The sequence below is a fragment of the Tachypleus tridentatus genome, chromosome 9 (genome assembly GCF_004210375.1).
Source record: "Tachypleus tridentatus isolate NWPU-2018 chromosome 9, ASM421037v1, whole genome shotgun sequence".
In the NCBI taxonomy this organism is placed as follows: Eukaryota; Metazoa; Arthropoda; class Merostomata; order Xiphosura; family Limulidae; genus Tachypleus; species Tachypleus tridentatus.
Genome location: NC_134833.1, coordinates 136,177,647 through 136,201,967, shown reverse-complemented (window position 1 = coordinate 136,201,967; position 24,321 = coordinate 136,177,647). Strand labels below are relative to the sequence as shown.

The 24,321-nt window shown below is 32.5% G+C and overlaps 1 protein-coding gene across 7 annotated transcripts in view; it reads right to left on the bottom strand.

The window, feature by feature from the left end:
- Positions 1–24,321, bottom strand: part of LOC143226451 (uncharacterized) — a 66,723-nt gene continuing 42,402 nt past the window's right edge. For 4 of the 7 annotated variants that reach the window (XM_076457436.1, XM_076457439.1, XM_076457437.1 and 1 more), the window contains 9 exons: positions 19,055–19,218; positions 17,366–17,453; positions 14,203–14,361; positions 9,277–9,376; positions 8,985–9,130; positions 7,387–7,512; positions 5,625–5,684; positions 5,093–5,208; positions 1–3,350 (listed from right to left, as the gene is read on the bottom strand). In XM_076457436.1, the coding sequence (XP_076313551.1) occupies positions 3,311–3,350; positions 5,093–5,208; positions 5,625–5,684; positions 7,387–7,512; positions 8,985–9,130; positions 9,277–9,376; positions 14,203–14,361; positions 17,366–17,453; positions 19,055–19,218 (999 nt within the window). In that variant the 3' untranslated portion in view covers positions 1–3,310. The remainder of the gene's footprint in view (positions 3,351–5,092; positions 5,209–5,624; positions 5,685–7,386; positions 7,513–8,984; positions 9,131–9,276; positions 9,377–14,202; positions 14,362–17,365; positions 17,454–19,054; positions 19,219–24,321) is intronic. The other 3 variants (XM_076457440.1, XM_076457441.1, XM_076457442.1) reach the window with 2 other exon arrangements.

Sequence of the window (24,321 nt, the reverse complement as noted above, 5' to 3'; positions counted from 1 at the left end):
CAATTCAATAATATTGTTTTATTTACAGAAATCTAAGCTTTTAATGCAATTATCAACTTCTGTACACCAGATAAAGTATACCCGATAATACACTAATATGAACAATAGAAAGTTATTCAAAAGTTCTTGCTAATTACCATATTTAAATTGAGATTAAATTTTAAAAAATCCATCTGAATGTTTGAATTAGTGCTTCAGTAATGCATTATCACAGATCAAAATAACAGCTGTCACAAACTAATGATAAGTCTGGCGTATCCAATCATTGTTTATTTCCAGTATTTTGTAGTTTTATCTATTTTTTTCTCAGACAGTACAACAAATATAAAATAGAGCATAAATCAACTTTTCATATTGTTATTTACTGATGTTTCCTCAACTAAACAGCATTTAGGTAAAAGTGAAATTCTGAAATCAAAATTTGACGAAAAACTCTAAATCTCAATTCAAGATAAACAATTTGCCACTATATACGTCTAGTTTCAATGAATGTGATCGAATAAATAATTTTTATCCTAAAGTAATAACAAGTACGTTTTTTTAACAAAAAAATCATTTTACCTCGTAATGTATAAATACGAGAAATTAATACCTGGTGCACTTCATAAAAAATTAAATAACAATCCATTTCTATTATAGTAGTATTACACTTTCTACTACCACTAGCACAAACATATTTTGAGTCTTTTCATCCATCCATTTATAACAAGATAAAAAAATCGGTAAGATATCAGACAATTGTAGTATGTTGAAAGGTTCAACAAAATTTTACATCTGAATTGGATTTAGTGTTATTTTACTTTGTATTGATCGACAAGCACTCATTTATTGTAATTATGTAGTTTTTCTCAGGTCATCTGATAAAATAAATCTGATCAGGACAAACATGCTGTCCTTACCATCAACAACAAACATAATTATTTATAATACATCATGAATAGTAAAATATTGTTAAAAAGAAAGTCAGCTTAAATAGTTGTGTCTAGAAAATTGTTGCACTGAAATGTGAATTACAGTTATAAATGTGAAATATCAATAACAAATACTCTTCAGTTTAAACACTTCGATTACACTATGTAACAAAATTTTTACTTTTTCTTGTTCCTGAGCAGAAAGTGTTATTTCCCAATTGTTTATGTTTAAAGTAAATGGAAAATTTCTCTTCAAACTTGCTTTTGTGACCTGGGAGCGTATAACGAAAACATGATGGGAGACTATATTTGGGGACTGATACGTGAAAGTGATTTACATTACAGTCGCAAATCTCGAAAACCTATTCACTTCTAAACATTTTTGTATAACTTTAGTATAAATACATGTAAGTCTTGATTCATATGTTGTTTTATTCAGACCTTATATAAATGGAAATGTGCAAATTTGCCCGTTTTTACATAGAAAATAGGTTAATTTTTAAATTATCCAGGTCACAAAAGCAAAGTTTGAAGGGAATAATGGTCATTTTCTGTACTTTTACAACATAAGTAATTAAGAAGTAAAACGTACTGTCCAGGAACAAAATTTGTTTACATAGTGTTATTTTTATTTGTAGTGTCTATCACAAGTAAAGGAAATTATGTTGAGCGAAAGTTCAGAAGTCCGAATAAGTTATCTTAAATGTATTTTTAGGTAAAAATATAAGACGTATTGCAATTTTCACAACTTTTTACAACTGTAAAGTAAAAATTTAATTTTATGTAAAAGATGAATAAACTGTTACGCTGGTATATGATATGTGAAATTCGTAACTGGGCAATATTTTCATAATTTTTTGCAAAATTTACCTATTTATATAATATTTAATAATAATTTTTGTTCGACGTATTCTTAGTAATCGTACAGGGGAAATCAGAAACATTCATTTCTAACAAAGAAATATGTACGTTTCGCACGTGTAGCGCATATTTTCTGTACATTTTTATATCAGTTTAATGGAAGTTGATGGTCCGTATCTATACTTGTCATTCCATGTGAAATTCCCTTCTTATTTTTAAATGCCGTGAAAATTACACAGTTCAAAGCAAATCGACTGGTGGCTCATAAAGCATCGGATGTAACAATCCAAAAGCAATCTTATTACAGTATTCATATTTAAGTGACTATAACACACTGTTTAATAATATAATCAATTAGCATAGGAAAATCAACTCAGAAAAGTTCAAGCATTTGTGAACTCAGAAATGTTTATATTTTCATATGAAACCTTTTAATATTTTTGTCGAGTGTTTTCTTTAACTAGAACTGCGTGATTGAAATGCAAAATAAACAGTAACAATATAACAGCAACTAAATTTGATATATTTTACAACGAACGAAAATCCAGTATAAAACAATCATAATATAACTGAGTTAAGATTAACTGTTGAAAATTAAGACAAAACAGAATCGAGGATTTTCGCTTTCTTTTCAAACAACCAAGGTACATAAATACATAAAGATTGTGGGTGATATACAATACGTAAGTACCGTCATCAAAATAACCGAGGAACATCTTTGCATTTAACACTTTACAATCACCAAATAAATAAAATTATATCTCCTGAAAACCCCAATGTCAGAATAAAAACAACTGTCCTGTATATAACATACATTTAATGATAAAAATAACGATTTAAGTAACAAAATTGACAATTTTAGTTTAGTAATCAGGTTTTTCTCTTCCATTTCTACTTTTAAAACGACTAGTCAAAGCAGTTTTTGTTGAATCTATTGTCCTAGATACAAAATAAATTTTAATAATTTGTGCTCAAATTACAAAGATAAATAGCCGAATTAAAACACGTTCCTTTTGTAAGTTACTTTTACATTTACTATTTAAAAATTCCGAGCCTTCGTTAATCGTTTGTATGAAAATCATAAGGTTAGTCTAAACTTAAATGATATTCAATCATACGTGACAATAATGTATATAACATAATAACTATTGTAGAACTATTTCTTAGGCAGCTACAGTGTAAATAAGTTTTGTAATACTCTATACTTAAATGACAATAATACATTGTCTTCGATTTACTGTTTTCAACTTAATTGTCATAATATCTGGCATTTATATAACAGACTTACTTTTTGAAAAACTAAATAGTTGTTAACTATGCCCATTTACAAACAAATATATTTTTATTAAATATGAAAAACAAACTTCGATTAAATGTATTTTTTATAGTATTGTTTGTTCACATATTTTATTTTTTGTATTCTATTGTTAAATTTTATTATATGTAAAACTGCTGACGCCAATAGTAGAAAAAATCCTCTTATATTGTACATGTATTCCTACGCCTCGATTTTAGTCTATACTTAGCTGAGGTTTACGTCATTCGATTACTGTTGCTTTCCTCATGGTATTTATCCAGCTAATAAAAGAGATAGAAAAAAACATTATTCAGTAAACGTTTGGAAATCATTTATAGCAAGGTTCTATAATCTTACGATTTCATTAGTAAACGGATTTGGTTAAATAATGAAAACTTGGTTTGAAAGTAAGCATTATACAAAAAAGCAATTGTAGAAATACCATTTACAGTAACTCTATGAAGATTTTCCCTCACTTCTCTCTGGAACTCTCCTCATTTCATATCAGAATAAGGTCATACCATGATGTTAAACTTTCCAGGCTGATGTTGATCATAAAGAAAGTTACACCAGTGAATCAAAGCTATTCATATTATATCTGTAAATGTTTTCTTCCCTATGTCTTCCTGTTTAGCTGTATAAATAGCTAGAGCATATTAAACAAATGTATCCGATACTTAATATAGTTTTTGAATTTTTTAAAATTTTATCTTGTATTTGTTTCATTCATGACAATACTTAAGCCTAACAGTTTCAGTTATATCATATTCGTTAAGTCCAATAAAATAATTCAGACATATCACATATACTCACTGGTCAATCCATCCGCATTGAAAGACTTCTCCTTTATATTGAATTTCCAAATACAATAAAATTTCAGTAAATATTCTTCATTAACTTATAAAACGGTATGCCTAAAATTAGATACGCATATTAAATTACAGAGTCCCGCATTTGGTAAGCGTCAACGTTTTGACCTTATAATGCTACAATCTCCGTTTTTATTGCTCGTAGTGAAACGCAGTGCAAATAACTTAGTGTTTCGCATTGCGATAAAACAAACAAACAGAGCAATACCTAACCAAACGGCCCGGTATGTACAGGTGGTTAAAGCACTGGACTCGTAATTTGATGGTCGCAGGTGCGAATCCCGGTCAAATGAAATATGCTCACCCTTTTAAATGTGAGGACGTCATAATGTTATAGTCAATCCTACTGTTCATTGGTAAAAGGGTTTGCGGTGAGTGGTGATGACTAGATGGCTTCTCTCTAGTTTTACACTGTTAAATTAGGGACGGCTAGTGCAGATAGCCCTCGAATAGCTTTGCGCGAAATTCAAAGACGAACAAAAACCTAAGCAAATCTAAATTTTCGACTGGTGAGTCATAAACAAAGAGTTTAACCAAATTTAATATGAATATTTTTTGAAGTGCTAAGGATTAAGTATCAACACCTATTAAAGTGGGTTAAGTAATGATAAATTTATAATCGTTATTCCCAGCTTTTTAGAAGGTTAATTTTTGTTGAGCTCTGATAATTATCTTGGAGAACATTACTGATTGCTTCTGATGTTGTTGTACGCCAATTAAAACTTTTCATTTTCGTTGTTATGTACTTTACATTACATATTATTAAAATTAGTTTACAGAGCCTAAACGTGTTGGCTAGCTGTGACCGGTGGTTCACGTCTAGTTACTAAACAAAAAATAAAATAAAAAAAATAAAACGTTTGGAGGTTGTAGGTGCGTTTTAAGATTGTTGGTCATATTTTATTATTCGATGTGACAAGATAAGTCCACTAGTTGTTGGTAGGTGGTATTGATTGCCTTTTTTCCCTTTGATATATCAGTTCAAAATTAGGGACACTTAGCGCACGTAAATTTTTTGTAGTCTTGTGTGACATTTAAAAATCAAACCTGAAAAAGTATTATATTTTATGTTTTTAAAGAATATTTACAGTATATTAAAATCTCGAATTATTGACAAACTCGTCTTTAAACAGTTAATGCTTCAATAAAGTTACCTGTCGGCTTCCTGTGGATTCTCTGCACGAAAAATTACGGGAAGTTGACCCTTATGGGTCAGTTGAAAAAAACACCCGGCATCTTCCACATTTTCTGGAAGCTGAAATACAAAACACTGTATACTGTTTCATTAATTAAATCTGATCATTATTTTAGAACAGCCATTTAAAAAACAAATTACGCAAAACTTTACTGTGTTTCATTATCTTTGTTACCATCAAGTTACGTAAAAACTAAGACACCCACTCCTCTCCTGCATAACATAGATCACCTAATACAAAATTTATTCGTTTTAAACTAATAAAATATTCGCTTCTATTACGATTAAAGGGACGTCTACTAACTTGTACTTCTTCGTTGTGAATACATAAGTTAGTATATCAGATTTAATTGGAATACATTATATTGTTGAGTATAAGAAAATCTGCGATACATGGACTAGTCTATCTGTTGATCTCGGTTGAATATATATTTCACATTATAATTTAATAAGTAAATTTTGTGATATTATACTGTTGTGGATAACTTTACCTTCGTCAGCCTGTCCACGGAGTAACCAAGTAACGGTCGGCTGGTCAGTGCAGCTACGTCCTATTTGCATTCAACAAATAAAAGGAATCGTTTTAGTTGTGTCTGCCTTCTAAACATTTAAATGTTTATTAAGCATAGCTTAGTTGCTGTTAAAACTGAATGTCTATGTTGGATTGGGTAGGTAAATTAATCTGAAAAAGTTTTAAAATCATTCACCCAACTGTTCAGAGACGACGTTTCAACAAAAGAATTTTACATATAAAATAGGTATTATTAGTAGTAAAAACAAACACTTAAAGATATTTTATTCTTATGGATAAACTAGTACAAATAATAAATTTGTGGTTTGTGTATCTGTATATGAATATGTGTATATCGTTTTGGCTTGAAAAGGAGCGTTCCTTCGAAACGTCGTCAGGTAAATAATTTACTACTGTAGTTTTTAAAGGTGATTTTTCTCTAAAAGTCTAAATTCTTTATTTTACCACCTTCGCATTCGCATTTTTGTTTTTTACTTATATCTATTAGTTAACAAAATCGATAAGAGATGACGCTAAAGTTTATCCAGCTCTCCACCTGTCACTTGTCTTATCACTGTACCTAATTGAATCTTTCAACTTGTTGCCTGATTTTATTAACATTTTTTGTTTCATCACGTGTTTGAAATTATTCATTTTTTTCTATTGCAGCACAGAACTGTTATATAGCCATATCTGTTGTTCAAAGGTAAAGTCTTATTATTACATCAAAACTTAGAATATACTTTAATGGTGTTCAAAATGCTTTGTTTCATCAGTGATGACCCATGAAAAATAACTTAGTAACTAAATTTCATTCATCGGTTCGTGAGTTGATATAATGTGAGAAATCTGACCATTATTGGAGTTTTATTCTGATGACTATTCTATAATATAGTGACAAAGTTCGCCAACAGTTGAAATTACTGCAGCGGTGTTTTTATTGGTCAAAAACGAGTATAAATAAACCATACCTTAAAATCACAGCTTTTCCGTGTTGGTTAAGTAAATATTTACATTTATAGCAGTATATTTCAATTTCTTTAAAAAATGTGTTTTTTAAAAAATAAACTTTGTGAACTTTAAAATTTTAAAGCTTTCATTTTTTAACAACTAGTGTTAAACAAAATATTTTCCTTAAAATATTTTTATGTATGTATTTATATATACGCAAATAAAAATGTGTCACAACTTAATAACTAATTTTTTAATGCATCACGTGTAATGATTTTATATCGTGTAAAGAGCAACATAGGCCAATTATTATATTTTGTTTCTATTTGATTTCACTTAAGTCTGTGGAATTTGTTAAGTGTTGTGTTTACACGCCCTTTGTTCTAATTTGATAATTCAGCGTAGCTTTATAGATACAATCTATTATTTAAGTATAAAAGGCTAAATATTTATCAACAATAAACGACTGTTAAGTAATATACTATATTTTTATAATAAGAAAGTAACACCTGTATAACGTTTTTTCTTTAAAATCACAAAATATTTAAAGGGTAAGGGGTTAGGATGAATTTTCATTAATAAACCTGAACTATTTTTACAGTCCAAGCCGTTACTAATCCACCTAGCGTTCAGCGTAAGCTATGTAAAAAGAATGTGAAGTTATATACTCCTTTATTATACATTAGGTATCAAAGTGTGAATATAGCGTTGTTGTTACTTTCACTCCTACATTTTAAGAATATCAATATATTTTCACTCCATAAAACTGGCGTTATTTATATCTGACTCACCTCGCAGGCTCTGTACATGTATAGAACTTTATCCTTGACGAGAAACCAGTATTTTTTCCAGGTTTTATTTTGTCTCATTCGATATAGATAGCCCTTTTTAGTGATGTCTTTATCACTTGCTGGTACCTGTAGAATGGTATTTAAAAGCAACGTTTACCTCAACACAAAATTCACTTAGAAACATAATAAACGTCTCTGTCACTGCTTTAAAACGCCGATTTAATGCATAATTTTAGTTCCTTGTGTATTTTGTTAAAATAAAAACAACAATAATGTACGTTAAAACTTTTAATTCAAACAGTTTTGAACTCACTATATAAGACCTAATTTTATACTCTTTTAAAAATACTTTATCTCTATTGTTTATCCCTTTGATTAATTGTAAAAAAAATCAGTAAATACAATAAATATTTGAATTTGTTCAGTGCTGCCACAAGTTTTTATTTCCTTGTTTGTTTTAATGCAAAACTACACAGTCTGTCTTTTGAACTTTGTGCACAGCTAAGAATCGAGCCTGGATTCTATTGCTGTAAATCGAATGAATAACGAGTCCCAACAATTAGGCCTGGCATGGCCAAGCGCGTTAAGGCGTGCGACTCGTAATCCGAGGGTCGCGGGTTCGCATCCCCGTCGCACCAAACATGCTCGCCCTTTCAGCCGTGGGGGCGTTATAATGTAACGGTCAATCCCACTATTCGTTGGTAAAAGAGTAACCCAAGAGTTGGCGGTGGGTGGTGATGACTAGCTGCCTTCCCTCTAGTCTTACACTGCTAAATTAGGGACGGCTAGCACAAATAGCCCTCGTGTAGCTTTGTGCGAAATTCAAAAACAAAACAAACCCAACAACTGTTACCAAAGAAATAGTTCTTCTTTTCAGGACTTTCTTAAAGACGGTAGCGGATTAGTAGGCGAAATGAAGGATAAAGCTAGTTAAAAATTACAATATATTTGTTTACAAAAATTAGTTATTAGTTAATTGTTAGAATTAGATGATTTTGTAAACAAATATTTATTAAAATGATCATATAACTTATTGCTACAACCTCACCAGGGAAACACGTTCATTGTAACATTACCTATATAATTATCAAATCTGATTTATTAGAACAGTGGTTCCCAAACCCAAAAAAGAGTTCGCGAAATATTTCCGTGGATTCTAGCAAAAAAAAAAAATAAAATAAAATGTGTGTGTTTTCTTATAGCAAAGCTACATCTGGTTATCTGCTGTGTCCACCGAGGGGAGTCGACCCCTGATTTTTTTTAGTGGTGTAAATCCTAGTCTTACCAGCGGGGGAGCATTCCAAAGGTGGCAGCAAAAAGTTTTGTGCGCAAGCGCATCCATCATACAGGGTAGATAGTAACTTTAAGATTCTTCATGAAAAATGGAAAGGTGAGGGGATATTATTTGCTGATTTTAAGAGCAAATACACTGCTATTATTGTTTTTAAAATTAAGGTGAAGAACAAGTTTAGGCTTAATCAAAGTGATACTAGTTACGATAGAAAGGAGTGTTTTCTTTTTAAATATTTATTTAATAAATAGATAAATTTATCAGTGAGTTTTTCTAATTAAAAGTTTATAATTTGAACTGTAAGTACCTCTTTCAGAACACAAGGTCTATTTCTGACATGCTTTTTAGAATTCATGAGAAGAGAGTCACTGTCAACTTCGCTAGAACCGAAGCTTGGTGAAACTTCTAATTTTTCCATAACACTGCGTATTGACACATGCTCTTGCGAGGATTCTATAAAGTAATTGGTAGAAAACTAAAATTACATTTTTATCACTAATTAGGCTTTATAAAATATTAAACTACTACATATACGTGTATTTTGGATTTCAATTGATTTACATAGGTATATTGAAAGGGTTGACTTAAAATACACGAACCTTGTTGTAAGACCATGAGACATTTGTCACAAACTCTGGCCATTCTGTTGTGGAGATAATTCAAAGGATATCTGTTTGCTGAGCAAGCAGAACATACAACCTGTAGAGAAATATGTGATATATGATATACATAGGACAATGTTCTTACAAAAATATCCCACTATTACAAATTCAGTCATTTTCAGTATGAAGAAAGTCACGTAATGAACAGAATACATTCGTAGGAGATGTTTGATAACAAATGTTCACGAGGTATTTATTGTGTGTGAGTTATGAATAAGGCTATACAAATTCATGTGCTATTTATACTCTAATCTTCTGTGTGAATAAGGATACAACGTTCCTGCGTTATTTATTGGTACTCTCATCCTCGGTGTGAAGAGGCTACAATGTTCCTGCGTTATTTATTGGTACTCTCATCCTCGGTGTGAATAAGGCTAGAAAGTCCCTGTATTATTTATTAGTATTCTAATCCTCTATGTCAATAAGGCCACAAAGTTCCTGTGTTGTTTATTAGTATTCTAATCCTCTGTGTGAATAAGGCCACAAAGTTCCTGTGTTGTTTATTAGTATTCTAATCCTCAGTGTGAATAAGGCCACAAAGTTCCTGTGTTGTTTATTAGTATTCTAATCCTCTGTGTGAATAAGGCCACAAAGTTCCTGTGTTGTTTATTAGTATTCTAATCCTCTGTGTGAATAAGGCCACAAAGTTCCTGTGTTGTTTACTGGTACTCTCTCTTGTTCTAGTTGTGAACGAAGTAAAATTGAGAATGAATACAAAAACCAATAAGAAATAACATTAAGCTTAAAGTTCTGTTGAAGAATGAAAATAACATTAAACCCACTATATAAAACTATTGTACGCATATTGTTAAAGTAGTTATATTACAAAATCCAACATACGAAACCATTGTATACACATTGTTAAAATAGTTATAGTAAGAAACAAAATCAGGATTTTAAAATTACTTTTGTTTATCTCGCTATATAATACAGTTACGGTTCACTGTTAAAATGTATTGTTTCTAGCTGCTTTATTCATGTCCCTTGTCGGGTTTTAGGTCTATTTTAGAGATCAGGTGCATTTCTCAACTCTTTCTTACACCTTGACAGTTTATTAAGTTGACTATACTTTCCAGGTGTGTATCCAGAAATTACTAATTCCGTCACAAATGAGGATCATGGTTTGTGCCCAACTGTCCAAGTGCTCACCCTGACTTCTTTCAAGGTCGTATCCATGTTCTTATTACAGGTAGTATACAAAACGTAGCTAAACTCCATCATCATAACTTCATTTGTTTGTGCGAATGCCCTAAATTTATTTATATTGTTAAGAGTATATTTCATATAAAAATCCTTTTCAATACACTTGCGATTCTTTAATACAGTTCCCTAGTGGCACAACGGTATATCTACGGATTCACACCGCTAAAATCCGGGTTTCAATACCCGTGGTAGGCAGAGCACAGATAGCCCAATGTGTAGCTTTGTACTTAGTTCTAAACAAATAAACAATCAGAATTTAGGCGCATTTTCATCATGTATGACATAGCGATCTATTGAGCATGATAAACCATTTTTATTCAGGTTTTTCTTGAAACACTTTAACGAACTATCTCGGAGTCTGATAAGCAGAAGTTGCATATTTGAATAGTTATGCATGAATACAGAATTTATAAATCTAGGTACTTTGTAAGCTGTTTTTTTGAAGTTAAGCACAAAGCTAGCTACACAAAGGGCTATTTATGTTCTGCCGCTTTTCTACTTGGAAGCTGTAGGCTGTTGTAAGACTTGTGTTTGTTAATCCATACTGGGGGAACGTGTTTTACTATTGGACGTATACATATATACTGTGTGTATATTTTTGTGGTATGGTTTCTTTGTTTTAACCTGACAAATTAAGGCTAAGACTTTTGCTGATATTGAAGTGTGAAGAAGGATTGGAGGATATCTTCGCGTTTTAATGGATTTTGAAAAGAAACTGAACAAATTGCGTTTTTGGAACGTCTATGTTTAATTTACAGGGTGGCCCGTAAGTCCCTACCCATCCATATGTTATTATGTTATATTCAATTACGCATGTATTATAAATTTGTTTCTGTTTTTTTCAGAGAAATATGGCCGATGTAAGCCCGTTTACACTTGAAGAACGTATTGTGACAAGTACGTCGCATAATATTATGCAGCGAGAATGAGGGACAGCACACATATACACTGGATACATATGGATGGGTAGAGACTTACGGGCCACCCTGTATATTCTTGACGGTATTCGACGATTTGACTTAATATGGACTGTAAGTTAGTACCGTCGATGGAGGGGGGGGGAGAGATCTCTTAGGTGCCACACTACCAGCGAATTAAGAGCCCAAAAAGTGATCAGTAATGATATATTACTTATATACCTAATAAATAGAATAGGACCAACTAACCCACCCTTGTGGACACCCGCCTCTAGAGTAAAATACTCAGAGTAAGTTCCCTCCACATTAACTATACATTTTCTATTTTCCAGAAGGTTAGACAACTAGCAAATAACACCTCACGATAGTTCCATTTGTGCCATACAGTGTCGAAAGCTTTCTCCCTTTTGTAAAAGCATGTAGCAGTACATTCGTTTTTATTCAAGTTATTGGCTGCTGTTTTAGCTCGTCTACTTAAATGGTTTGGTTTACCGAAAATTTCTAAAACTATCTTGATCTTCAGGTAATTTTAAAGTATTTTTCCAGGAAGGTGGCTAATCTGTTACTATTGTGTATACACGATTGTTTAGTATGATAATATTATTTAGTTTATTTTGTGATTTAATATCTGATGATTATTTAGTTTTAAGACAGGAGTGTTGAAGATGGATTGTTTGTAAAATGATAGCTTTGACACATTTTGTTATGTAACTCTGTACGAATTGTACGATGTGTTTGCGTTACGAATATTGTTGATGTCACGTTACTCTAAGTATTGTTACCTTACACCGCGCCGCTCGCGTAGTTTATAGAAAGTTCGAGACATCAGTTGGGTAAGTATAAATATAGGCGACCAAGCGACAGACTGCAAATTGAATGAAGTAAAGTACAATTCAGTCAGAAGAAATAGTTAGCGAAAGAAAACGTGAAGTTAGACACAATGAGCAATATTTTAAAGTAAGTTTCACAATTTAATACAGATAAGGAGCATAATTTGTCTTATCAAAGTTCATCTGTGTGGACTATGACGAAAAGGAAACATTTAAAATGCGAGATCTAACGGTGGTAACCCACTGGGCAACGTAAGAGAATTATTTACTGATACTATTGTGATATCAGTAGGTAAAAATAATATGTCTTGTTAATTGGATTCTAAAGTAATTTAATAAACCTGTGTGGAATTTTTACAACAAAAGATAATTATTTAGATTTTCAAATAAAACTGTCATATACTATAGTGTAGAGAAAGTATTTCTAAAGCTTTACCTGTGTAGTTGGTCAGACTTATTCGTCAACAGCTTCCCGGTATATTGTTTGGCTTACCTTCTTTAAGAAACATTTTAACATTGGCTTTCTTCCAGGAGATTGAGATGTATCCAGAATTTAATGGTAAATTTAAAAAGCTTTTAAGGTGGTTTGAATTTCGCGCAAAGTTACACGAGGGCTATCTACGTTAACCGTCATTAAATTCGCAGTGTAAGACTAGAAGGAAGGCATCTAGTAATCACCACCCACTGCCAACTCTTAGGCAGTCACATTATAATGCCCCACGGCTGAAAGGGCGAACATGTCTGGTACAACAGGCGTTCGAACCTGCGACCCTCGAATTACAAGTCGGGTACCTTAATCATCTGGCTATGCCGGACCTGTTAAGTCGTTAAACAATCTATTAATTTCTTTTCTGAGTAGGATGGACGTTGTTTTTCACTTGTTTTACGGAAGTGATGACGTATTTGGAAACGAGACTTGTGACTTTTCTTGTTTGACAATCTTGGTCTTCATCTGTTTGTTTTGTGTTATTATTGTTTAGCGGAAAATTTGATTCGTATATCTGTGTGTTCTGTATAACACGTTCAGTAACCTAATGATGATTCATATTTAGTTCATCATGTGATCTGAATGTCTTTTTTTAATTGGATGCTAAAAGTCTCAGTTTTCTAAGTACTTGCGTTTGCGAAATTATTACCATGTATGAATGCTGGTTATGTTATGTACAGTTTATAGCTGTTTGTGTATCGTTTCAAGTGTGACCAACAGGGTTTGAGGCCCGTTAGTTGTGATCATAAGGAATTCCAGCTTTCCTCTTTCAGTAGTTTTATTTCGTTACGTCTTTTTTTTTTTTTTTTCAGAGTGAGTGCGCAGCCTCAAGGTGCAGGCGCGCACTGAGTGATCTCTTTGTGATCCTTGATCTTCATTCTCAGTACACGTACAATGGAAAGAGGAACAATTTTACGATCTCTCTTTTCGATTTCTTCTCTTATTTGATTTCGGTAACTCAGTATTGAAATTTCATAATAGGAAAAACATAGCCAAGCGTCCGAAGTCTTTTTAATTACAAAATCTAAAGAAGGGGTGAAAAGGATAAAAACAACTCCTGATTAACCCTGGTTACTCAAACTTAAATACCTGCCACGAGTGGATTAAGATTGCTCAATGTGTTAATCAGCGTCTTTACATGTGGGTCTCGTGTGTTTATGTGTAGTATTCCGAGGTACTTTTATGTTTGTGATGTTGCCAGGTATGTCAGGATGGCATATTTTTGTTTCATACTTAGAAAATTTTTAACAGTTCGAACTACAGTATTGATTTATCTGATCTGATAGGTATAACCTTATAATATTCTGAAAGTTCTGCAAGCACGACCATTCTTAGAAACTGCCATAAGTCATACGTTATCTTTCTTAGTACACGAAGCTTTGAAAAATGGTTAAATTTACGTAAAATTGAAGAGTGGATGTTTTACCTTGCCGCAGCACCGACAGTGGTGTCGGCGGTGGGTGACCTTAAAGTCTCTGGTACATATCTGGCACATCGACACCCTCTTGTCTGGGATCCAAACTGGGGCCTCGTTACCAATTTGTAGATTTGATTCAGCTTCGTCCTCCATATCATCGTCATCTTTCTATAAGCACAGAAAAGAAAAAACTATGTGCTAATTCTGACCAGCTTCATGGCTTGAAATTCGCTTTTCAGAAGTAGGCCTATGTACTACGCATAGAAAATATTTAGAAAGTAAAATTGTTTTTAAATTAATGTGTGTGTTTTCTTATAGCAAAGCTACATCGGGCTATCTGCTGAATCCACCGAGGGAAATCGACCCCCTAATTTTAGTGTTGTAAATTTGTAGACTCACCGTTGTACCAGCAGGGGACTTTAGATTAGTAGTTAATATTAGCAAGTGATTTGAATCCATCCAGTAAAATGATAATTATATTTGCAAATCCTGAAATACGTAAAGAAATAAATTAGAATAATAAATTAAAATTAGAAACAAATCTACTTAGTGAAATTGTAACCTTTAAATAACTACTGTATAAATTTCTAATATTTTATCTCCACGTGATTTGCAAAATCATATTACCCACCCTACATATTTTATTATTACTTATTTAAACGAAACTTTCAGCTGTTTTCTTTCACAATTGCTAGTGAAAGACGCAGAAAACGTAAGAAAAATGTATTTTAATTCAAAATCGTAGTGATCGGTTTTGTTTGTTTTTTGAATTTCGCTCAAAGTTATTTGAGGGCTATCTGCGTTAGCCGTCCCTACTTTAGCAGTGTAAGACTAGAGGGAAGGCAGCTAGTCATCGCCACACACCGCCAACTCTTGGGCTACTCTTTTCCCAATGAACTCGAGGATTTACCGTATCATTATAACGCCCACTAAAAGGAACGACTATGTTTGGTGCAACCGGGATTCGAACCCGCGACCGTCGGAGTAGGATATAAACGCCTTAACACACCTGGCCATGCCGAGCCTTGAGGTTTGAGAGTTTCAGTTATTCTATTATAACTTCACGCCACCAACATTCTGATGGATTGTGGGGGGGGGGGAATGAGTGAGTGGAGACGGCTATTGAGGTAAGACAAATGTATTCCTTACTTGTATTATCTAAAACTTTAGTAAACGTGTTGCAATTTATGTAGTTTCAGTAAAATGTAAAAGTGTTCAATACCATAAGTTCCTAAAATATATTGATCCCTCTTTGGGGAAAAAATACCAAACATTTTAGTTTTTAATATGAACTGTTAATTACCACAAATGTCTTTATTACTTTTGCCACTTTCTGTTTATGACAGCATCTAAATTTTTCCTTATCTTAGCAGTCTTTTAGCATTTGAACTTTTACCCTTAAGTTTTTTAATATGAAGTGAACAATTCTGAATGTTTTCACACAAAATATTCATCTTCTTTTTCTTCTTATTTTTGTATGTAAAGGTTTTACTTCTGTTTTATCACTGAAGCGTCAGTTATATTAATGCATTTTAAAATATTCTTCGAGTCTCAGTTTCATACAAATATCTATTTAGGCTTAGTTTCGTTAGGTTGATTACTAGGCATAAAAATATTCCTCATTTCGGAAGAACATTTAAAATAGTTGCAAACAAGCAGGTAATTTGTTTTTATACTTTACATTATTTGTTTTGTTTTTTATAATAAACCGGAATTTCGTTCCTAGAGTGATTTTATTATGAGATAGTCAATTAGTATATGTTACAAGCTATAGTAGTGTGTCAAAATATTTTTAGTGGATATGCTATAAATTTTCTGATGTATTAACAAGTTTTTGTTACTTAATCGAAAATTTAAAAAAAATGTTGACCAAATAAATATAAAAGATAAACAGAAACAAAATAACAGTGAGGGATTAACTATACTAGAATATATGCTATAAAATAATGAGCAAAATACTAAATTTGTGATAACTGTTATTATGATATACCTGTTAACTCAGATATCTAAATAATTATAAAAATATCTTAAATAATTATAATAAAAATATTGATAGAGTTTAATAAAATTAAGAAATTAAAATTAAAAAAAAACTTTAAATTCTTGACAAAAAATAGGTCACGTTCCTAATCTAAGTTTGTTTTCTGAATTTCGCGCAAAGCTACTCGAGGGCTATCTGCGCTAGCCGTCCCTAATTTAGCAATATAAGACTAGAGGGAAGGCAGCTAGTCATTACCACCCACCGCCAACTTTTGGGTTACTCTTTTACCAACGAATAGTGCGATTGACCGTCACATTATAACGCTCCCACGGGTGAAAGGGTGAGCATGTTTGGTGCGACCGGGATTCGAACCCGCGACCCTCGGATTACGAGTCGATCGCCTTAATACACTTGGCCATGCCGGGCCCGATCTAAAGAAACGTCTATGAGACAAAGTCAGGCGAATCAGTATTTTTGCAATATGTATTTTTCTAGAACTAACTCATACGAACAAAATACACGTACTTTTTTACTCACTTTCACAAGTTCCGCAATTACTGATTCGAATGTTCTGTTTAACCTGTCTGAATATGAATATTTGCTTTTACAAATTTCTTAATCATCATTAGATAAGTTTATTTAATTTTGATGTGGTTCGAACAACTAGCATTCCCAACTATAACTCCTTTTATAAAAACCTTTCGAAGTTTTTTACTGATTAGAAACGCTGTTTTAGTCCAGTACCATTAATATGGTAAAGTGACAAATGAAAATAACTTATAGCAACTAAACAAAGAGTTAAAAAATCGATATTTAGGATGAAAATTACTTCCTAAAAATAAGCGTAATTTATACGATTCTCTTATTTCATTTTTAGTTCATGCAACTTTTACAAAAGATTTAAGATTCCTGTTCAACAACATGTATCCATTTACATGCAGTTTAGTCAAAATCTTAATAAGTGTTTCAAATTTCATGTCCCAAACTACCTAATGTCCATAAAAGAACTTTCAAGTAATGTACTGTATGATACTTTACAATTAAATGGCTAATTGTGCACACTGAAAGTTCATATAATTCTGTTATTTGTGTCATACAAATAAAACGAGAGCTCTAGTCAAATATTTTTGTATCATAACATCTAATTGTAAGAATAAAAATACGATTGAAATTACAAAAAGGGACGATTACCACTAAAAGAAAAGATCTGCGTTTGGTGGCGTTTTCTCTGATAGCTTTAGATAACGCTTTAATCCAGTCTTCCTTGATTTCTGGTGACCTATAATAAAAACAGAAAGGTTTTACTCCTATATATAATTCAGTAGTTTAGGATTGTAGAGCCAGACAATTAATTTCGTTTTAACTCTCTTAGTTTATAACAAACAAGTGTCCGCATGTTCCGCTGTGTTAAAAACTAATTTATCCAGGTACCAGATGTATTAGTTTATCTAGTCTTGTAAATAGAACAGTGATTTGATGTTCCTCTAATGATACTGATCAAAACGACTTCCTTTCAGGAATTAAGCTGAGTCAAACCTGAAAATTAATTTGTGAAAAACTATTTGTTCATTTTCACGACAGTAATAAAACCACGTGCAGTAGATCGACATAAGTGTCTGTTTCGTGTAGTCTTTGTTTTTTATGTGTTAGTGGTAAGTGGAATACATATGAAACCGACATATATATGTATATGGAATTTTATTTTTATCTCACGAACCCTAAACTTATCTAGTAGCCTGTGGAAAGTTTATATTGTTATGAGTCTCATATTGCTTTCTTATACTTTAATTTATATCATGATCGTTGAAGTTCCCTTAATTTATATATCATCACACATCGTATTCGGTAGAATTATTTTTGGTTTACATTTCATTGTTTATCGTATTCGTTAGATCGATCCATGCTTTTATAGTGATCATTGAAGATAAGTTATTGATTAACATTTACTGAAAAGGGTTTGTTTGTTTTTTGAATTTCGCACAAAGGTACACGATGGGTATCTGCGCTAGCCATCCCTAATATGGTAGTGGAAGTCTAGAAGGAAGGCAGCTAGTCATCACCACCCACCGCCAACTATTGGGCTACTCTTTTTGCCAACGAAAAGCGGGATTGACCGTAACATTATAACGCTCCCACGGCTGGGAGGGCGAGCATGTTTGGTGCGGCCGGGATTCGAACCCGCGACCCTCGGATTACGAGTCGAACACCTTAACCAACCTGACCATGCTGGGCCATTGAAAAGAGATAGGGAAAAAAACTGAATTTTTTTAAAGATTAATGACTAGATTATGTTTCTGCAGTTTTGCTGTTGACATTTTGAGAGTTTTTCATTTCGTGCGACATTTGTTCATAAAATGAGAAGCTTTTATACTTGTCCAGATCGATGTTGCATCTGGTGCCGCCGATTATAATGATATTGTTATCAATATCTGATTAGCTTCTTGCTAAAGCTGTCTTTCACTCGCCCTATACTCTCTACTTATAAAGGGCAAAAGAGGGACAAAAATTCATTTCCGTCTTTTCAAGAATGGTAATTCAAGAACACATAATTAGATGTTATAGTTTTACATTAGTTTGTTTTTCGGACATTCAGGTAAAGCTACTCAATGCTAAATGTGATGACAGTTTTGGCTTTAAATTGATAGACAAGAGGTAAGACGGCTGGTCAAAAGTATCCACCGTGATCTCTTGGACTATTATTGCCTTTTGGAATAGCAGTATTTCATTGATACTCTTATAATGCATCCAAAATTCCAAAAGTGTAGTAATAAAACGCGAACGATGGACTCGCAGATTTAAATTCCAGTAATGGGACTCACTCGACCATTATTCTATACAGCTATAGGGTTCTTATAAAATATTGTTTACGAAGATCCATACCTGGCAACTATTGTGTAGGAACGCTGAACAGTGATGATACTAAACTCGTTCTGATATCCTGGCTGTTCAGGAATTGATACTTTCATCCCAGTCAGAGGAAGTTTGTGATGAATTACGTAAAGATATCGTTGAATCGGAGTTGTGCTCACTAAGCAGTCGTTGAACTGTTAAAAAGGTAACATACAGTAGCAACATACAATGTACTATTTAATGAACTTATTCAATACACCAATAGTAATATACAATATACTGCTTACTGAACTGAGTCAACACACCAATAGTAACATACAGGGTACTGCTTACTGAACTGAGTCAACACACCAGTAGTAACATACAGGGTACTGCTTACTGAACTGAGTCAACACACCAATAGTAACATACAATGTACTATTTAATGAACTGATTCAATACACCAATAGTAATATACAAGATACTGCTTACTGAACTGAGTCAACACACCAATAGTAACATACAGGGTACTATTTAATGAACTGATTCAATACACCAATAGTAATATACAAGATACTGCTTACTGAACTGAGTCAACACACCAATAGTAACATACAATGTACTATTTAATGAACTGATTCAATACACCAATAGTAATATACAAGATACTGCTTACTGAACTGAGTCAACACACCAATAGTAGCATACAATGTACTATTTAATGAACTGATTCAATACACCAATAGTAACATGCAAGATACTGCTTACTGAACTGAGTCAACACACCAATAGTAACATACAATGTACTATTTAATGAACTGATTCAATACATCAATAGTAACATACAAGGTGCTGCTTACTGAACTGAGTCAGCACACCAATAGTAGCATACAATGTACTATTTAATGAACTGATTCAATACATCAATAGTAACATACAAGGTGCTGCTTACTGAACTGAGTCAGCACACCAATAGTAGCATACAATGTACTATTTAATGAACTGATTCAATACACCAATAGTAATATACAAGATACTGCTTACTGAACTGAGTCAACACACCAATAGTAACATACAATGTACTATTTAATGAATTGATTCAATACATCAATAGTAACATACAAGGTGCTGCTTACTGAATTGAGTCAGCACACCAATAGTAGCATACAATGTACTATTTAATGAACTGATTCAATACATCAATAGTAACATACAAGGTGCTGCTTACTGAACTGAGTCAGCACACCAATAGTAGCATACAATGTACTATTTAATGAACTGATTCAATACACCAATAGTAACATGCAAGATACTGCTTACTGAACTGAGTCAACACACCAATAGTAGCATACAATGTACTATTTAATGAACTGATTCAATACACCAATAGTAACATGCAAGATACTGCTTACTGAACTGAGACAACACACCAATAGTAACATACAATGTACTATTTAATGAACTGATTCAATACATCAATAGTAACATACAATGTACTATTTAATGAACTGATTCAATACATCAATAGTAACATACAAGGTGCTGCTTACTGAACTGAGTCAGCACACCAATAGTAGCATACAATGTACTATTTAATGAACTGATTCAATACACCAATAGTAACATGCAAGATACTGCTTACTGAACTGAGTCAACACACCAATAGTAACATACAATGTACTATTTAATGAACTGATTCAATACATCAATAGTAACATACAATGTACTATTTAATGAACTGATTCAATACACCAATAGTAACATGCAAGATACTGCTTACTGAACTGAGTCAACACACCAAGAGTAACATACAAAGTACTATTTAATGAACTGATTCAATACATCAATAGTAACATACAAGATACTGCTTACTGAACTGAGTCAACACACCAATAGTAACATACAATGTACTATTTAATGAATTGATTCAATACATCAATAGTAACATACAAGGTGCTGCTTACTGAACTGAGTCAGCACACCAATAGTAGCATACAATGTACTATTTAATGAACTGATTCAATACACCAATAGTAACATGCAAGATACTGCTTACTGAACTGAGTCAACACACCAATAGTAACATACAATGTACTATTTAATGAATTGATTCAATACATCAATAGTAACATACAAGGTGCTGCTTACTGAATTGAGTCAGCACACCAATAGTAGCATACAATGTACTATTTAATGAACTGATTCAATACATCAATAGTAACATACAAGGTGCTGCTTACTGAACTGAGTCAGCACACCAATAGTAGCATACAATGTACTATTTAATGAACTGATTCAATACACCAATAGTAACATGCAAGATACTGCTTACTGAACTGAGTCAACACACCAATAGTAGCATACAATGTACTATTTAATGAACTGATTCAATACACCAATAGTAACATGCAAGATACTGCTTACTGAACTGAGACAACACACCAATAGTAACATACAATGTACTATTTAATGAACTGATTCAATACATCAATAGTAACATACAATGTACTATTTAATGAACTGATTCAATACATCAATAGTAACATACAAGGTGCTGCTTACTGAACTGAGTCAGCACACCAATAGTAGCATACAATGTACTATTTAATGAACTGATTCAATACACCAATAGTAACATGCAAGATACTGCTTACTGAACTGAGTCAACACACCAATAGTAACATACAATGTACTATTTAATGAACTGATTCAATACATCAATAGTAACATACAATGTACTATTTAATGAACTGATTCAATACACCAATAGTAACATGCAAGATACTGCTTACTGAACTGAGTCAACACACCAAGAGTAACATACAAAGTACTATTTAATGAACTGATTCAATACATCAATAGTAACATACAAGATACTGCTTACTGAACTGAGTCAACACACCAATAGTAACATACAATGTACTATTTAATGAACTGATTCAATACATCAATAGTAACATACAAGGTGCTGCTTACTGAACTGAGTCAGCACACCAATAGTAGCATACAATGTACTATTTAATGAACTGATTCAATACACCAATAGTAACATGCAAGATACTGCTTACTGAACTGAGTCAACACACCAATAGTAACATACAATGTACTATTTAATGAACTGATTCAATACATCAATAGTAACATACAATGTACTATTTAATGAACTGATTCAATACACCAATAGTAACATGCAAGATACTGCTTACTGAACTGAGTCAACAAACCAAGAGTAACATGCAAGGTACTGCTTACTGAACTGAGTCAACACACCAAGAGTAACATACAAAGTACTACTTAGTGAACTGATTGAAATTATACAACCAGAAAATGTTCACTTACCAGCAATATGTCTGCACACTAACATACTTGGTACTAGTTATCACTCCAAAAAGTAACATTAGTGTAGCAAAGCAAAATTAGTAGATCAGTAATCACACTGATGGGACTAATCTCTGAATTGAGAAAACAAACCAGCATACCAGGTACTAGGTATTAGTTCAGCAATCAATATTCATAGAATCAACAAATTACTAATTACATTGGTGATATTGATTTAAATGAGCCAACAGAAAAAAAAAGTAACGTATCAGGTGCTATACAGTGAACTGTGTCAAGAGATTAATACCACAATACTAAATACTAGTCACTGAACTGTGTAAAGGTTAATCCTAAAATACTAAACACTAGTCACTAAACTGCGTCAGTAGATTAATCCTACACTGTCAAATACTAGTCACTGAACTGTGTAAAGGTTAATCCTAAAATACTAGTGACAGAACTGCGTTAAGATATTAGTGCTATAATACTAACACTAGTCATTGAACTGAATCAAGAGCTTAATCCTACAACACTAAATACTATTCACAGAACTATGTCAAGAGATTAAGACTAAAACACTAAACACTAGTCATAGAACAGTGTCAAGAGATTAATTATATAATACTAAACACTATACACAGAACTGCATCTATAGATTAATACTACAACAATAAATTCTAGTCACAGAACTGTGTCAAGAGATTAATCCTATAATTCTAAACATTAGTCAGAGAACTGTGTCAAGAGATTAAGACTACAACGCTAAATACTAGTCATTGAACTGCGTCAGTAGATTAATCCTACAACAATAAATTCTAGTCACAGAACTGTGTCAAGAGATTAATTCTATAATGCTAAACATTATCTACGGAACTGGATTAATAGATTAACCTGATCAGTGCCGTAGACGAGATAACTCGTCCAAGCCGATCGGTAACACAGTGCCACGGACGAGTTAATTCGTTCTCAGTACTGTGTTTTAATGTGTTTTTAAAGACATGAATTTGACCTACTTACAAATTGTTTCACTTTCGATCCAAAATGGCTTCACGAGAAAGTTACAAAATGAAGAAGCATTAGAGTTGTATTTTGAACTTGGTTCGGAGTTGCCGTAGCAGCTGAAATACTTGGCAGTCAACAGATTAATATTAAAATACTAAATATTAGTTGTTGAGCTGAGTTAAATCAATACGAACATAAGTTTCAAACAACTGAACTAAATAAACAGATCATTGTTAACGTTCGAAGGACTTATCAACGAATTAAGTCGCACGATTGATACTGTAATACCACTTATAATAGAAATTATTGCTTGTTTGTTTTGAATTTTGTGCAAAGCTACACGAGGGCTATCTGCGCTAGTAGTCCCTAAAAGGAACTAATTACTTTATAGGATTAACAAGTCAATACTGTCACATAAGACATACTAATCACTGAGCAGAATAAACAGCTCACACGAGGTATCAATCATTAAACTAATGCAACGTATCAATGTTAACATATTAACATTATCAACTAAACTGACTCAACATATCAGTACAAACATGTTAGATATTAGTAACTCAGACGAGTCAACATATCAATGCTGGTATAATATGTACTATGCGATGAATTGAGTCATATATATCAATATAAAAGTCCAATGAACTATTATTTGAACTGAGTCAACAGTTTGAAAGCTAAGAACAAATGTACAAGTCACTGAACTAAGTAGTCAATTGAATGCTAATTTTACTTCAACAACTCATCACTGATTGGAATCAAAAACAGCAATAACAACGTAACAGGCAGTAGTCACTGAAATAAGATAAGTCGTGATATATCAGTCACCGAACTTTGTCAACAGATCAGTATTGTCATACACGGTATTGGTCACTGACAGATTAGTACTAGTGCAATGAAATGTGTTAAAATATAAGTAAAAATATTCCACAAACTAAAATCAGGACTGAATCAACAGAACATACTAACAACATTTAAGAACCATTGATTTGAGCTAC